Consider the following 17,435-nt stretch of genomic DNA (forward strand, 5'->3'; position numbering starts at 1 on the left):
TATTTATATAATGAAGAGAATAATATTGTTTTTGTATTATGTAATTTGTATTCTCAGCAAACTGTTTTCATAAAATATGAATTTCTCTACCACAGCAATAGTATTATATTTAAAAAATACTTCAAAATCTGAATATTGTGATATATTTAGATATACAAAGATATTCATGTGAAAAAATATAAGTTACATTTACACGTGTGAATGTAAGTTAAAATTAGTACTAGTTAAAACGCTGATATATTAATGCAATTGATTTATTAAAATTATTAAGAAAAAGATATATAAAAATATATTTAAAGATATATAAAAATATATCTCTTTATTTAAGTAAATACATATACTTCAAATATTTAAAAATTTAAAAATATTCATTGAATGCGATAATTTTTTTTATATATAATTATGAGAAGTATCGCTGTTTTCTCTCCATCGCGGCCTAATCCATGCAGAATAGCGCGCAATATCAACACCTCCCATATACAACCCCGTGAATAAACAATATCCAAACCACCGTGACTGTGTGTTTGCGTTTCCCGTGGAACGAGCTGCGATAATCTACGGTGGTGAAATGCGGCAACCTTCCTTCTTCCACTCGAGCTGAATAGGCGCACGGCCGCTGAATAGGAGACGCTCCGCGTTCGCTCGCGGCTGGTCTGAATTTTCAACGACGAAAATACTGCCGAGTAGTTTGAGCAAGAAGGGAGGAAGAGAAAGAAAGATAGAGACAGAGAAGGAAAGGTAGAAACGTAAAAGCGAAAGAGCGCAGCCTCGGGCGGCGGAAGGTCTAGAATCGGTCGCCATTTTCCGCGAGCAACCTCTATACAGAATGATTCAAGAAGAAGCATCGTTAATAAATTTTCGAAGAAAATAATGTCGATTCATAATAGTGATAAATAGCAGCCAATATTAATTTCTGAGAATATTGCATTTTAATTGCTTCTTTGAATTTATAAGTTGACATATATATTTATTATATTGTTTAAATTATCTCTGCCATATAAAATTAATTAAAAATATAATTTCTTGATATATTCAAAGTAATTATATTAAATTCTCCTTTTATTATTTAATAATAATAATCTAAAAGTTTGAAGTGATTTTTAATACAGATGTTTATAAAAGCTGTCTCTGTGCCAATTTTAATGGTACTTATTAAATTTATAGAACGAGCAAAAATAATCTTGACCTGAAAACTCTACTTTTAAGCTGTATATCTAAAAATGTGGCTGTCGGTTCTTGAATTGTTCTGTAGAATGAGCTGAATAGAACTTTATATATACACATACACATATATTATATATATTTACGTATGTGTTTTGTGTGTGTATGTGTGTGTAGAATGGCAAAAGCAAACTCTGGAATGAGGATGAAAATATCTTAGCAGCTCCGGACAATAGGAAGCCTATTGCTGGCCCTCTATCGAAATCCAGAAGCTCGCCAAAAGTAACTTCAACCATTAATAACAGCGCTTTACATCGTTTTTGAAATTATTCTACGAATAATAAAAATTAATAAGAATAGTAAGAATTTTATTAAGCGTCATTATTCGGTAATCAGATCGCGAAAAGCTATAATATAATCTAATCGATTGATAGCTAATTAATTGATAAAATGAAATCTGGAATTAATTTTAATTATCATTATTTATGCATGATATCGAGAACATATTCTGTCTCATTTCAGTAGCAAACAATGGAGTTTTCGATTTCGATATTGTCTATCTCGGCATATATTAATAGAGAATCGAGATTACTTATAGAGACACATACATATATCTAACATATATTATCTCGAGGATAAAGGATGCATCAGGAAAGTTTCATTTCAGTAAAGGCGACGTCTCACCTGCGATGCAAAAATAAACTCACTCGCGAGAAAAACATACGTATGCATCGCATTAATGTTGAAAGAAAAGCACTCGGGTGTTCTCATTACGGCGCTATACAGCGCGTGTGACGCGGCGTATTTCACCACAATTTCTTGAAAAGCATCAGAAACGGGCGGACGTCGCAATTGAAGCTATCACGAGCATGCGCCATTTTTACACTCAATTTGCGCCCTACGTTGCGTGTAACGCCAACTCTCTTGGTGCTAGTTGAAACGGCCATGATTTAAATACGTCACATTGTGATACAAACGCGATTCAGCGCTGACGATCATTCCGCCACTGAGCCACCTCGTCGCTCCATACCATCGCATTTTCTCTGCTCGCTTACATATTCTTCCCTCGACGCCTACATTTAAATGTATAAAATTAGAGATGTTCTCGTTTTAGGATCAAATTAAACGACATTACAACTTTATTAAGCCTACAGTGAATAATTTTAATTCAAAATACTTTTTCATCTTTTAATTCAAAATAATCCTAATTCAAAAGTTTATCTTATTAATCTCTGTAATTATAAAATGTTTTTTCATACATTCTGTGGATCTTTTTGTGCAACATTTTCCAATTATTTACTTCATTTATATATATATACGATGATCTCTTCTCATTAATATTTTACATTACTACAAAATATACATAAATCTAAATTTATACTTTCTATGATTTTTTTTTTCTATGGTAACAAGATAGCCATAAGATGAGTTGCGAGTATTTGTGACTCTGTGAACATTAATATTAATTGAGCTCACGAAACTGTTTCTCCTTAGAGTTTGCGAAGCGTTTTCGTAGCTTCTTGTTTGTGTTTAGGGATGGCATAGTTACCCTCGACAAAGTCAAGATACTTGAACACTTCCTATGAATGGCTTTTCGTCATAGCAAGTGGCTGCTGTCAAGCTATCCAATGCTCTCACAAGTCTCTCAGAACGAAATATTGTTTACATATTTCGCTCGAATGACTAATTTCGTATGATCTTCCTGAAAGTGAAGGGAAAAAGCAGAAAACTTTCCTCCTTTGCTCGTCGTTTAGGGCAAACGTTCACTTTCGGAACTTGCTCATATGCCTATATAATTTAATCTTTTTTTTTTTTGCTTTGAATATTTTATCACACACGGGGATGGTATTCGGGATGTGAATCATATATATATATCTCGACCGAAACGAGGTCTTTTTCGCGATGAAAGGTCTCGGTACATTCGCATGCGCTTGCATACACGCGCACGACACGGTACGTCCGCTTGTTATAATACGCGCGACAAATCCGAGCCGCTGGAATTGCGGATTAATGAACGGCCTCGTTATGCGACGCAAGCCGTCCTTGTTCATCGCCAGGCATTCTGTCGAGGAACGATATGGCGCCCTTGGAAATCGATAACCATTAGCGTGCGCGAGTACGACAGGCAGTACACGCGCACATAAAACGCACATGATATCCTATCTCTCGCATGTATATATTATATATGTATATATTATATATATATATATATATATATATATATATATATATACGCATGCCAATAGTATCTATCATATATATATGCAAGATTTTCTCATTTACTCGCAAATAAATAAATATATATAAGCGTAGACACGCATAAACACACGCATACATCGCAGTTGCGACTAAAAGGACATCTCGCTAACGACAAGGGGAGAAGGAACAGAATGACGTAATTAGATTGTGTAGAATTCCGCGGATGTCCCGGGAGAACAGAGTGTAACCGACAGGTTTCTCGCGACAAACACCGCGAGAAAACTTTAATGCATGTTGCCGAGCTAGGCCATCATAGTTCGCAAATGCGAGCCAATTTAACTTAATTCGTCGCGACATCCGTCAGTACGAACTGCGAGCGAGAAAGAGGCTTGAAAATTCTAAGTTAAAGTTTCTCGGATAAAATTTCCCAGTTGTCTAAAATCTCTGGTTCTTTTCAATGAAAAATCGCGTGCTCTGTGAAATTCGTGGACTATTTTCTTAGCACTCGCGTGAGGGAAACGCATGTTGGACTGTGTTTCAAATTTTATTGGTAACTTCATATCTCATCCGAAAACCTTAAATTTTTGCCAGTACTTCTCTTGGGAGAATACGATATTTCTCTCGCGTTGAAGTACGAAGAAACGGAAGCAATGAAAGAGCGGTCAATATCGAAAGGGATCCAATCAGCAAACGCGACTTTATCACCATTCATCTCGTCTTATTCGAGCATACTCCCATTCGTCGTGGTGATTGGTTAACTGTAATAGCTCTCTCTTTAAAAACCATCGATGCTTCGATATTCCTATTCCAGAATCTTCATTTTACCATGTCTCCATTTTCTGTCAGACAATCGTTCGTAGTCATTAATGAGGCATACCTAATTCTATCATGGTTGTTACTTTTTACAATGAATATAAATGAATATATATTTTATAAATAATATGATAACGCCGGGAAAGGAAAACTACGAACGTATAAGAACAAGCTTTTGCACTTTAGGGGAATTTAAATAGTATTACCGCAGCGGAGAGAAAGGTAGAATCTACTTTTTAACATAAACATATTTTTGATCATTAAAAGTCGTGCCATGGTTTTCTAATTCAGATATGTAATAATATCGATACCTTACTGAAAAATAGAATTATAACAAAACAAATAGATATTTGATTTAAATTCTTTAAAATAACTTCTGTTTTATTCGAAAAATAAAATATATATGTATATTTATAAAAAAGAAATATATACATATATTAAATTATTTTAAAAAATTATGTTATTAGAATATAAAATTATTAATTATTAATAAAATTTAATGTAAGCTCTAGTTTTTCTTCTCCTATAATCGACTAATCTTAATTGCTTCGCGCATGTTTCTTGCGGGTTAAGAGTTAAGGGTTGATCTCTACGTAGGAATCATGTAGAAAGCGCAGGTAGAAACCGGGTAGAACGGAAAAGGGTCAGATATCCTTTTTGCGGCGAACATCGTTTTCATTCCACGTTTTTTTCCCCCCCTCGACCATCTTCCCCGCCACGTCAGCTACGACGACGGCTTTCATCCAATTTCCCCTTGTCTTGAGGAGCTTCAAGCCCCCGCGCGGCCGGTGCTTAAATGTAAGTGCTTTTTCGTGCGGCGTTCGACACTCGCGAGACCCATTGTCAGTCTCGAGATTGACAGTGTCCATGGTGCAGTGATTTTCTCTAAAGTTGCGCTCCCATGAGAAACCAGCGTCATATCCTGCCTCGGCCTTCGCGCCCATTTTCACCGTCGATCTATGTTGATATTTCTCAAGCTCGCTCACATGTTATTCACAATTTGACCCTTGGTTATATCTTCCAAACAAATATTTCCAAATAACAAAAAAACTTCCGATAATTTAGTCTTAAGGTTTCTCTAAAAAAAAAAAAAATTATTTAGAAAAATAATAAAATTTAATTAGAAATATCAGGATTATATCATAAAAAAGAAAATATTGTAGAGAATCAAAAATCTCCTTTTAGACATCAAAGAATTAATAGTCACAGAATTGCTCGAGAAGGACAATAGGGAATAGAGTAAATTTATCTCTATTAGCAATCTTGTCGTGTTCGAAAAGTTTTAAGTCGACATAATTGTAGATTGTATTTATATTATATCATGTTTATGTATTTCATAAATGTTGAAAGTATATTACCGCGAAATTATATGTAATCGCATTTGAAAGAACGGTGGCTTTTATACCGGAAAAGTTCGACTGCAAGCGGAGTAAACTCCAAATTACTTTCCTTGCCGTGCAAGGATTTACTTTGTGCGCTAACAGACTACTAGTTGAGGCGTTGCATCATGTTATCTCGGTGCTTAAAAAGAGTTTTGCGCAAGAATAAAGACTGCGGCTGCAAACATTACTTAATTAAGGTTTAACTCAGGTTTTGTCTAGTAAGTAACTAGAAACGCCATTCGATCAAAGCCAGAGTCACGAATCAAGTTTCGGTTAGCTTTTCGAGTCCACTGTTTTGTTACGCAATAAGTTAGATTTTCGAACACGTTCTGTTTCCAATGTTCGCACTCGAATAGCCTTAAATTATCTCGTTTGAAGAAAGCATGTCAATGCCACCGAGGCAATTTTCCAACGTTAATCGATACATCGAGTTTCACCTACACGTCCCACGGCCTTATCACCTGAATATAATCGGCGGTCAAGTTTATCTTCGCGAATTACGCGAAGCGCGCGTGATCGAGCGCGTGTTGCTTGTTCGTGAGAGAGGGCGAACTGAGTTACAATTAACTCTTAATGAATATTTATGACGCGCCGGTCGGCAGAAATTACGTCCCTCATTGAGTTAAAACCGCAGACAATAGGGCTTATTTGCCGTCTCCATGTGCGACCGGCGTATTCGCCGAGAAGTCACTGGCAACTCGGTCGCCGATGCCACGAACGAGACGTGCGCGCTGTGCAAAAAGTTGTCAACGAGTTTGCGAGGAGCTAGCTTTGCGCGACCGAGGAAAATACTTCTCTCTCGTACTGCTGCTGTACGTGTATGAAGAGATACGGAACTAAGGTAGCGGAGAAATAGACAACGAGGTTACAAGAAATTATACGTCGAAATTGTAGAATACGTCGCGAAATATGCAGAACTAAGAAATAGATTTTTACATTTTTTTTTCAAAGATGAAAAGAACCAGCTGAAAGATGAGAGATACAAACTTTATTTCTGTCCCTTTTTACGAAATTATTTATATAATGGAATAAAAGAATACGATTTAATCTTTCATATTGTTATACTTGATGTACATATATATACATACAAGCATTGCAACATTTATTCTATAATTCTATTGCTTTTTCTTTTTACTTATTATTTATTATTTTTGAAACATTTTCTTGTCAAGATGCAGCATCCATTAATTTTGCAGATTATTTTTGATATTAAAAAATTTAGTGAGATATGTTTTTCATATATCTTATCGCTTTTGTATGCAAGAGCGGGAGGGAGGGAAAGGAACAACTACATATATCAATTAGAATTGAATACATTGACTGATCTCGAGAGGCTGTTTCAACGCGAAGGGCATGTACAGACACATACGATACGAATATCTAGCTACTAGTGTGCGTGAATCAAGCTTAAGTAAGAGAGGATATGACTTCCAAGAGCTAGTGTGCACCCATGAGACACGGTGCACGAGGGAAAGGGTTGAATGCGAAATGCCACGGAGCGTCAGTGTGATACAGCCGCTTGCGTGAAGCAAATTTTCTTGCGCGGTACAGCATTTACGGTATCCGCAATGATGTGGCCTGGGAACAATAACAACAACCGGCACATGATCCGATTTGGCTTGCTAGATAAACTTTACGAGTGAAGATAAAGCATCTGCGTGGAAGAGCCGAGATAGATAGGGCACATGCACTATGAATATGTACACATTATTGTTGAAATTATAGTTTTATTCTCCGTATACTCTATAGATTCGCATCTATCTAGAATCTAGAGAGTATGTCTAATTTATTTTTAAAAAAATAAATAAAATCACGAAATTTATATGTACATCATGTGTAAAAAATCGGGAAATTAAATCGTAATATAATCTTGTATTCAATTAATATTAAATTCATATAAAAAAATTTTATATGTTTTGTTTTGCAAAAAGAGATAGGAATTCGATAAATTTATATTATGTTAGCCAATAGATAATGTATTAAATATTTTATACGTAGATGATCTAATTATCGATTTAAGAATAATAAGACGTTAATTTTTATTTTTGCATATCAGAAAAATTTTAATTTTTTTTTACATTATTTTTAATAACTCGTTAGCAGTTTTATTTATATAATTATTCGTGAGATGCGATAGAGTAATGCTATTAATATATAAATATTCAAGTATTACCGAGTATTTGGATAGACAAACACCTGTATCGGTAACCGGATTTGCTTTAATAGCGCATCTTTAGCGACATCGAATATCATATACGCAATTCGGCGACGATTGGCGTGTCCTACATGATGATTACTTACCGTTATAAGCAGATTTGCATAGCGAAGCAATATCTGGAATTTTGCGCCAAAGTGACAGCTAAATCCACTAATATCCGCCAACATGTTGATATGATTTGTAACTCTCCTGTGCATGCGTGTACGCCGGGGATAAAGCTGCCCTGAATCCACACCTGTCCGCCGATATATCTGTTTGTACATATTATTATCAATATTATTATTGAATAAGCGAAAATACATTGTGAGATACGGAGGGGAGAAAATACACACAATTTCGCAATGCGGGTTAATCTGCTTAAGACACGTGCATTTCGGTATCCCCTTTGTGAAAGTGGAAGTTCATATACGCAACTTTGTAATGCACGTATGCTAAATTTAGAACAAAGCTTTGAAACAATTACTATGGTATAAATACATAATTATAATTAATTAATATTAATTAATATTAATTATGCAAATTAAAGATCTATATAGAGAAAGCCGCTTAATGTTTGCCTTACTTATTTAAATTTGTTATAAAATTATTATATTGGTGGATGCGCTTTTAGAGGATAATTGAAATTAAGTACGAATAAATGCTCTCTCTCTCTCTTTTATAATATCCGGTAGCATATTACTTACAAATTATTGAATTTAACACATCAAAAATTAAAATACGATCATAACATACGATTCTAGATTATTTTGAAAAATCTGTTTACGTCGATCAATCATTCTGCTTAAAGAAGATAAATCGTTTTCCTAATTTTCTCGGTGCCACTTAATAACAGGAGATTGGCAATGATTAATCCAATCAAGAGCTCATAAACTTGCCCGTCGATGTACAATATATACATGGTATGGTGGTCGATAAATATAGGCGAGGTAAGCCATCCCTATGGCCTATGAATGTATCCCATGAGGATGATCGGAAAGACGACGACGCTATGACATAAGGTTGTCACACTTCAAAGGGTTAAATGTCGCGGCGACATCACATTCGCATTAATTAAGCGCAGGCATACTGTTAAGGAGACTTATCGTTAATGAAACTGTCGCTTGATTAAGATGCAAACGAGACGCTTCTCGTATCTTGACACGCGCATATGGCTCGAGCCGACTCGCCGGAGTCACCTTGTCTCGTCTCGTCCCGCCCGATTGCGTGAGCCCATAAATCTCAATCCGTAAACTCAAACACCGGCGGAATTGCAAATCGTAAGTAACAAACTGCGGCGCAAAGACTCGCGGCATTACAACGAGGACGGTAGCCCACGGTCTTTGAAGCAGAGCGAGCGAGATCGGCGTTTCTGAACCGCCGCCACCACCGTCGAACCACCCCATCGCGCCTTTGTCAATATTAGGTTTCCCCGTGATTACGTAATAAAGTAAACGTCGTTTTAACCCCTTTAGTCGGTGCTATCGACCGCCGTTCGAATTAGTTCGCTGCAAGTCATGTAAATTAGTCCTGAACCGTAACTCAGGGGGTGGAAATTGGGGAAGGCGGTGGTGGCGGTAGTGGCAATGTCGGGGCCAAGGCAGCCTTATTGCCGGTGGCGACGGGTTAGAATGCCTGAAATATTACTCCGGCAATCAGGCTGTCTAGGCGCGGTCGCGGCACAATTAAGCGAATTTCTTTCTCTTAGAATGAAAGTCGCCATGGTGACGGGGGCTGACCACAAATTGCGGCAACGCTCTCGCATTTCTTCGATGGAATTATTCACACACAAAATATTGTAGTTCAACAAAAAGGCTAATCTTATACACGAGTTTAAAATATATGATTTAAATATTTAATTTTTAAATCGTTTTGTTTTCAGTCACTTTAAAGAGAAGAATACAACATATAAGCTATACTACTATTGAATATATACAGCTTTTTTTATCCTTCAGTTATAATAAAAATCACTGCTTGATTGAATCGAAAAGTTCAGAAATCCCATATATCCAATAAGCCACAGTTTTCAGGAAGAAAAGAGATATTGTTGTGTGGGATTTCTGTTTGAAGTGGAATATTTGTGCGTCTTCCAGCTCCATACAAGTTATCGAGACTGGTTGTGTTTTTGTCTGTAATACTGAATCTATATGATAAGATTTCGATAATCTGCATAATTCAATTTTCAGAGAAAAAATAGATAGTTGTTTCTCAGATTTTTTTAGATCTAATTAGACTTTATGAAGCCTTTAAAATATTATTTCATTGATTGAAAATTCGTTATTTCTGTCACTTCTTATATTTGTAAAGATGAATATTGGCTGTATCGCGCGAGATATAATATAGCAGTTCTCGAAAACCGATAAGATACGATTTTCCAAAATACCAGCAAAATCCTCGTTTTATCCCGGGATGTGCGCTTTATCCGTCAATAAATTCACGATAAAACTGAAATTACGACCGATTGAGTTATATGGAGCGTATGCACGCGCCATAATTCTCTAATCGATCTTGAATTATTGAGTGGAAGCAAAACTGCAGGGCAGAATAATATCGGCGAGGATTTCGCCGAGGGCAGGAAGATAGGAATCGGCTTTAATTAATTGTATTATGCGCTCATCATACCGGATAGCCGGAATCGACAAGCAGGAGAGAAACGGTGGGCAAAAATGCAACACCACTCTTTTTAATTAATAATTGTCATTACAGAGCGGATACATGTCTGTTATTCCGATTAATATTATTCAAGACCGCCCGGTTTTGACATCACGTCCGGATGCATCATTCTCGCGAATAATTACCACGATTCACGTAAATGGACGCGCGTAAATTACTTGAAAGTTGCCGTATATACGGATATTTTCGATCCATACAATTTGCGACGCTTATCGCATATAATATAAATCAACAAACTTCCGTAATGTACGTGCGGTCCTATAAATACCCTAACCAGAGCTTTCGTCTCCTCCTCTCCCATCGACGGTTTATACACGTATAGCAACACTCCAACCATTACCAATTTGCACGGCGCTTACGACGTTCGCAAAACCATCGTTTATGGTCACTTTGTGCCGTTATCGACGATCGCCTTACTCGCGCGTCTATAAATTCTCAGTCACGTCGCGTGCAAGCCTACGTGAGTATAGCCGAGTGCAACGCAATGGATCCGCAATTTTCCCCCGGGTTCAACGCACTCACGGCGAAAATGTTTCTTCCCGCATCGACTGGAAAATTCAGAGGACGGAGAGCACGAGACGCGTGTTACGGATATTTAACTTGAACTTCTGCCGATACTTCTTGCGCTCATCCGATATCGAATGCGATAAGTATAACTCATTCCATTCAATATTATCTCCATCCTCGGGGGCCAATATCGCGCCGTAACTCTTAAAACTTCTAAAGATTTTTGAAATACATCCAGCACATCTAATATTTCCATTCCACGATGCACCAGAAAGTAAAACTATAGTAATTTTAAAGCACGAAGGAAGAAGGAGAGAGAAGAATGTATTAAATATTAGAGCCATATATCGATATATCGATTCTAATATTGAGTGGAAAATTTCGATGCCAAACCTATTCAGTGTCGAGAGCACAAAATGTCGATCCCTCGGTAGAGTTCATCGACGCATGCACACCTACACATCTTACATAAAACTGGCGATAATTTTCCGAATAACTTCAATTCCTCGTGCGCGGCGAAGTATGCGCCGATGATATATCGCTTTATAACAAAGAGGATTTATCAACGTCAATTTGACGTGTAGGAAGGTGCGCGTCTTGCGGCCAGCGACCCGCTATAACGAAGAAACGAGCAGCAGTCGAGGGCAGTCGGGCGGTTAATTTTACTCGCGCCGTTATCGCGGCGACGTTAGAACAACGAGTGGGGTTAATTAATTGCGGACCTTTTTTAATTTGTCTTGCCGGACGTCGGGATTACCGCGAAATTTTTAAACCGATACATCTAGAAGTCGAGAAGTAGAAACGGTAAATTGGAGATACTTTATTGAAATGAGAGGAAAAAAAGAGAGAAAGAAAGAAAGAGGGGGACTAGGAGGAAAAAAATTTATTTAATCCAGGAAAGAGACTCGTGCGATAATAAATCTTGTATGCTTTTTTGGAAAAACTTTGAGCTCGCAGGTAAAAATATCGTATATCGTACGAACGTTATCGATGATTCTATTATCTTTAGCTTCATATATTTACGTGTGTGAATTTGTATGGCGATTTTTTTAGAAGTTTGAAAAGGAATCCGCAAACGCTCATCGCTAAGTCATTTTGAGAAACACTTGAATCATCCTGAAAAGAGCGCGCAAGATGGGACGCAAGATTAATTGTCCCAGCTCTAAATTAAGTTATTCACTTTGTTATAGTACTTGAGCTATCGCGCGGCAAGATACATGGCGCGTGATAAAGTAATAAGAGAGCGGAAAAGAGAGCGCGGGTGCTAGGATTAATGAGGGGAGGGAGAGTTTATGATCCTACGCTTAAAATTCGTCATACCAAGTATATGACTGCAAAGGGATATGCAGATAGAAATACCTGAGGAGACTTTCAAATTATCGCGCGTATCTTATGCATACTTTAGTATTTTCTGTCTGAACAAATTTATTATTTCTGCTCATTTTAACAGAATATATATAACTATAGCTATATAACCGAAATTCATAATTATTATCTGAAATATCTCTCTGAAACAAATGAAGTTAACGTAAGCGTTTTACAGTGTCCATTAAATTGAATAAAACCATTGGAAAGATTTTAATAAAGAGTCAACGTAATGCGAAATCGAAAGATTATTTTATTATGTAACAATGGTTTATCGCAAAATGTACCGATTTTATGGAATATTTTAATATCCTTTGTGTTTTATACATTTGTAAAAAAAATAGAGGAGACATATCAAGCACATTATGTAATCAGTGAATTAAATAATTTTCAGTCAGCCCGCTGGAAGTGAAGATAACTGCTGCGAACCAGCCGCTGTCGGCGGGTAAGAAGTACGAGTTGGTCTGCACAACTTCCGGTTCCAGGCCACCGGCCGGCATCACCTGGTGGAGAAATGGTCAGCGTTTAGTGGATTCCAAGGAGAATGTAAGTACGTCCCCAGATGAAACAATTTTCGTCCAATCCCCGCGCAAACATACATTTTACTTGCTGTTCCCAGACCGCGCATAAAGTCAAACTTGTCTCAAATAAGAGACACATCCTTTGAATGATATGTGAAATGTCTCTCATCAATCGTATTTTTTCTTAAAAAGGGAGTGCTTCATTAATAAATTTCTAAAATTTATTTAACTCTAATTAAATGAACTAAAAGAGTCTTCATAACTAATTAATTTTTTAAAAGACAATAATATGACAGATATATTTTATCTCTTTAAAAATGTATTGCAGATATTATTTTATTCTTATAATTATAATAACGCGTTATATGTTTTAATAGCTAAACTAAACCATAAGAGCCAAGTTAACATAGCTTTTGAATTATGCATCTATTTCATAGATTCACCTTTTCTCTAATATATATACGTTAAAAACATATCTATCACCGCTGGAAAATTTGATGCATGCCCAAACTTTCAGACTCTTTCTTACACATTTATTACATTTACCCTTAAAGGATTTACGATGTTTTTCATAGAAAATATCAAGAGAATTAGTTTATATTAATCCTCTCTCTATATTTGATTTAATTTAATTTGTATTGACCAAGAAAAGTCTTAAAACTAAATATAAGAATTCATGAATATATAAGTTAAAACGTGTGAGAAATATATAATCAGATTTTTTCAATTAAAATAAACATATTTGCGGGATCGTGTTTCATTGTAGCGATAGTATCGGATTAATCTCCGCATTAGCGAGAAACGACAATTAATCTTCCGCACTGTCTCGATTCATCTGGTTGACATGTGTCTCCTAATTTCATCGCGGTGGGACTGCAATTTCCACGTTCAATTTCCGCGGATTAAGCGACGAGCGCAAAAAAAAAGAACGATAGACACGACCGATTACGTGATCGACTGCCGTTTACAGTGCAAGGATTAGGTTTAATTGATGGGAAATGCTATCCTGAAGAGCCGTAATGTCTCGGAACATATTCTTGTAACATTAAGATAAAAAAGTATCACGATAATGAAAAAGATTTAACGAAATTAAACGAAACGCGAACACATTTCTTTCTGAAATGATCTAACTGACACATTTTCTGTTAAAACTAAAATTTGCACAACTGAATTTTCCCGTATATCTATCTTCCGTTCTTTGTTTCATCTTTATTTACGCGTTGAAGACTTTTAACAATTTTTTAACAGAATAAAATGTTTACGTGTTGGATAATAAAATAGAGGCAGGTAATTGATTAATTAATAGGATGAATCGAATTTCTCAGTTTTAGAGAGGAGAAAACGTAACGAATTGTTAGCTATCTTGTGATTGTTTATTGAACACAATCGGAGAGCGTTTCGTTCACAATGCGAAATTCTTTTCATATAAAGCGTAGATTCGAATTCAACATGAAATTGAAAATAAAATGAAAAAAACTAGAAATTGTTACAACACAATATAACATTATCGAATCGTATTCTGATTTAAAAAAAAGCGTATCATTGCGTAGTTACAGGATTAATCAACAGCGATAATGAAAAAACACGTCACAAATACTGATAAATCTAATTTTAACGCAGCTCGAATAAGGAATATCTCGCCGGGACGATAATACTTGATCTATGAGAGTAGAATCCTCTCTGCGTATGCGCATATCTTTCTTCCTTCCTCTTTTCCAGTCTTTCTCTCTCTTTTCCCTTGATTCCAATACAATTCATTAATTCATTCAATTTCATTTCGAACGCGCGTGGCAAAATAAATTTCGATTTAACGTAAATCGAACGCGCTCTAACCGGAACGCGGCGTTTCTCTCGCGAGAATCGGATGAAGGTATTTCGTATACAAAGCAAACAAACGTCAATAGAAACACGGATTAGCAACGAAATGAAAGAACGTACTTTCGAATAAATTGACCCGTTGTCGGGCGAAATCGAGCATCGGCCGCTGTTTATCCTACTTCGATTTTACCCCACGCCGCACTGTCACCCCGATAAAACACACCGGGTGGTGCACACGAACGCGCAAACAACGCTATCAGCATATACGCGTCGCGTCGTATCCGCGTTTTGATCCGCATTTAAGACGACGACGTAAATATTTGTCGGAGAACGGAGGATTAAAGACGCCGACGACGAAGGGCGAAGGGCGAAGGGCGAAGGGCTCGCGCGCGGGACAAAGAAAATATTGTTTCAAAGTCGATACCCGCCGCTACACGACACCCGTACTGTAGATTGTTTCGTTGCTTACGTAAGAAAGTTAAACATGGAAGTGGAGATGAAGGCCGGAAGGGGGAAAATACGGCTGGAGAGGAGCCGCTATAATCTACGTGGAACGAGAGAGAGAGAGTTCTCTCTCACTCTCTTCCCGTAATCACGCAGCTCCTCGGCAAGAGAGTTTTCGAGCTTCATCCTTCTCGGTTTTGCGCGATTACGCAACCGCGCGCAAAAGTAGCTTTACCAGTGGCATACATAATGCCTCTCGCGTAAACGAGCTTCGCGCCTCGCGCGGAGTATTTTTCTCCGCCCGCGTATCGTCTGCGAAATTGCAGCAATTACGTTAATCGATTCGACCCCACCCGGGGAATGCGCAACCGGAAATATATTTTTAATGGATAGCGCATCTCATTTCGTAATTATCTTTGCGTGGGGCAACGCGCGAAACGGCTCCCCGCCGTCGCCATTGGAACGAAATTAGAGCGCGCGAGTGCCCTCGCCGTTGATTTATTCTCCCAACAAGACGCGAAATTTATTATTCGCGAGCGCACAAGCACGCCTCTGTTTCACGATTATTTTTTAATCGCGCGACAGGACGCGGAGCTACGTCGCGTAGCGCATCCCGCAACAAGATTGAAGGTACGGCTCTTTGTATGTGTTTGCTTTTTTTTTTTTTTTTTTTGCGCAAACATCACGGAAAAGTTAAATCGTCCGAGATATTTTGATGGTTTTATGAAATATTTTGCTTTATTATTCGTTTACCGTGATGTATGAATAATGTAGGTGGTGCGTTTTTCTGGCTATTGTGCGCATAATTTCGGGGTTACTCGTAGAATATAATTCGCAGATCCGGTTTATTGGACTAAGCGAGATTTGAATGTTTAATTCACGAATTGTAAAATGGGAGGGGGTTAATTAATTATCCATAAACTTCATTTTTTTCGCAAGCGAAAATTTTACCACGAGATTTTTAAGTGGAGCGAAGCTGCTAATGATTTTGTCATGAAGGTAACGATATGTTGGTTAAAACGTAAAATACTACGAGAACGATAGCGAGAAATAAAACTCAAATTTTCCCCCACATTCATAATATGCGCGGCATAGCTGAAAAAGCCTCATACATGTATCATGATATGAATAAATCACTTGGATTACTGTGGATTTACTGGAATTTATTTTGAAATTAAATTGAAGATGCGGACGCGAAATATGATAATCTTTCTAATATATACTTTTATCTAATAATAATAACCGTTCACAAAATAAAATACGAAATATATCGAAAAATAGAAATTTTGCGTTTGTGTGATCCTCTATCTTGGAAACCTCCCAAACTATAATATTTACTCAGACAACAGCAGGGAATAAAAGAATACTCATGCGAATGTACCGAACGTTAAAAAATCGTTTGAGATATTTTGATGGTTTTATGAAATATTTTGCTTTATTATTCGTTTAAATAAACGAACTGATCGATAGTTTTAAAATAAAACAAACTCGTGCGCTTTGCTCTATATTTGTTCTGCGATCAAAATCGACACTAAACACGATTTTCATAGACTTTTTCTCACGTTATTATTTACTCGTTCTTTCTATCAATCGGCAGACTCGTTTATTTACCTCTAACTAGGCAAATAAATGATTTATGGAAAAGGCAGACTTTGTGCACGCATTCATATACGCGCTTATATTTATACCTTTCGATTGTACAGATGGACAGAAATAATTTTCGACGATCTTAATAAAAGATTATTAATCGACTACTCGATGTATAGCGGATGTTCATTATAGAGTATTGATTCCTTGATTGACGGAGGCGACATTCTCTGATATAAATTATTCGTCGTCTAACGACGCTTTTACCAGGGTCTCGCGGTGAGCCGGTGACCTCGTGATAACGATAATTTACACACAATTACGTAGGACAACGTGCGCGGCCGAGAACTTTATTTTATAGTCGCTTTAAGGAGCTGTACGAGCAGAGGTCGGGTCTGCAAATTACATTGAATGCGCGTCCCGGTGTAAATCGAATCGGAACTCCCTCTCAAGCGTGCGGCTTTCCGCGCGGAGATGCGCGTCTGATCTTTTAGAGGCGTCTTCGACTTGAAAGAGTTCTGAAAGAACAAATTTACTCTTACGACATCGGCAACACAGCTCCGCATTAAACGTAAATTTTATCACATTTATAAATAACACGTATTTTGCCGCGCCTGTAAAGGCAATAATTCTTTTTTCCCCATTTTAAGAAGCAGAATAAAGTCTGAGAAAATATCTTAAATTATTAATTCAAATTTTTAAAACGAAATTTTTATTTTAAATTTGCTATGTAACAATGTTACACGAAACAATAGACAACTTTGAAATATT

At 37.0% G+C, this 17,435-nt stretch overlaps 1 protein-coding gene across 2 annotated transcripts in view; it reads left to right on the top strand.

The window, feature by feature from the left end:
• Nucleotides 1-17,435, top strand: part of LOC145939863 (neural cell adhesion molecule 2) — a 221,158-nt gene that overhangs the window by 189,335 nt on the left and 14,388 nt on the right. For both annotated transcript variants that reach the window (XM_083044483.1, XM_083044484.1), the window contains one exon: nucleotides 12,689-12,840. In XM_083044483.1, coding sequence (XP_082900609.1) covers nucleotides 12,689-12,840 — 152 coding nt within the window. The remainder of the gene's footprint in view (nucleotides 1-12,688; nucleotides 12,841-17,435) is intronic.

This window comes from Prenolepis imparis, unplaced genomic scaffold (genome assembly GCF_030444845.1).
Source record: "Prenolepis imparis isolate NDT839.2.m4 unplaced genomic scaffold, iyPreImpa1.0 SCAF_8, whole genome shotgun sequence".
Taxonomy (NCBI): Eukaryota; Metazoa; Arthropoda; class Insecta; order Hymenoptera; family Formicidae; genus Prenolepis; species Prenolepis imparis.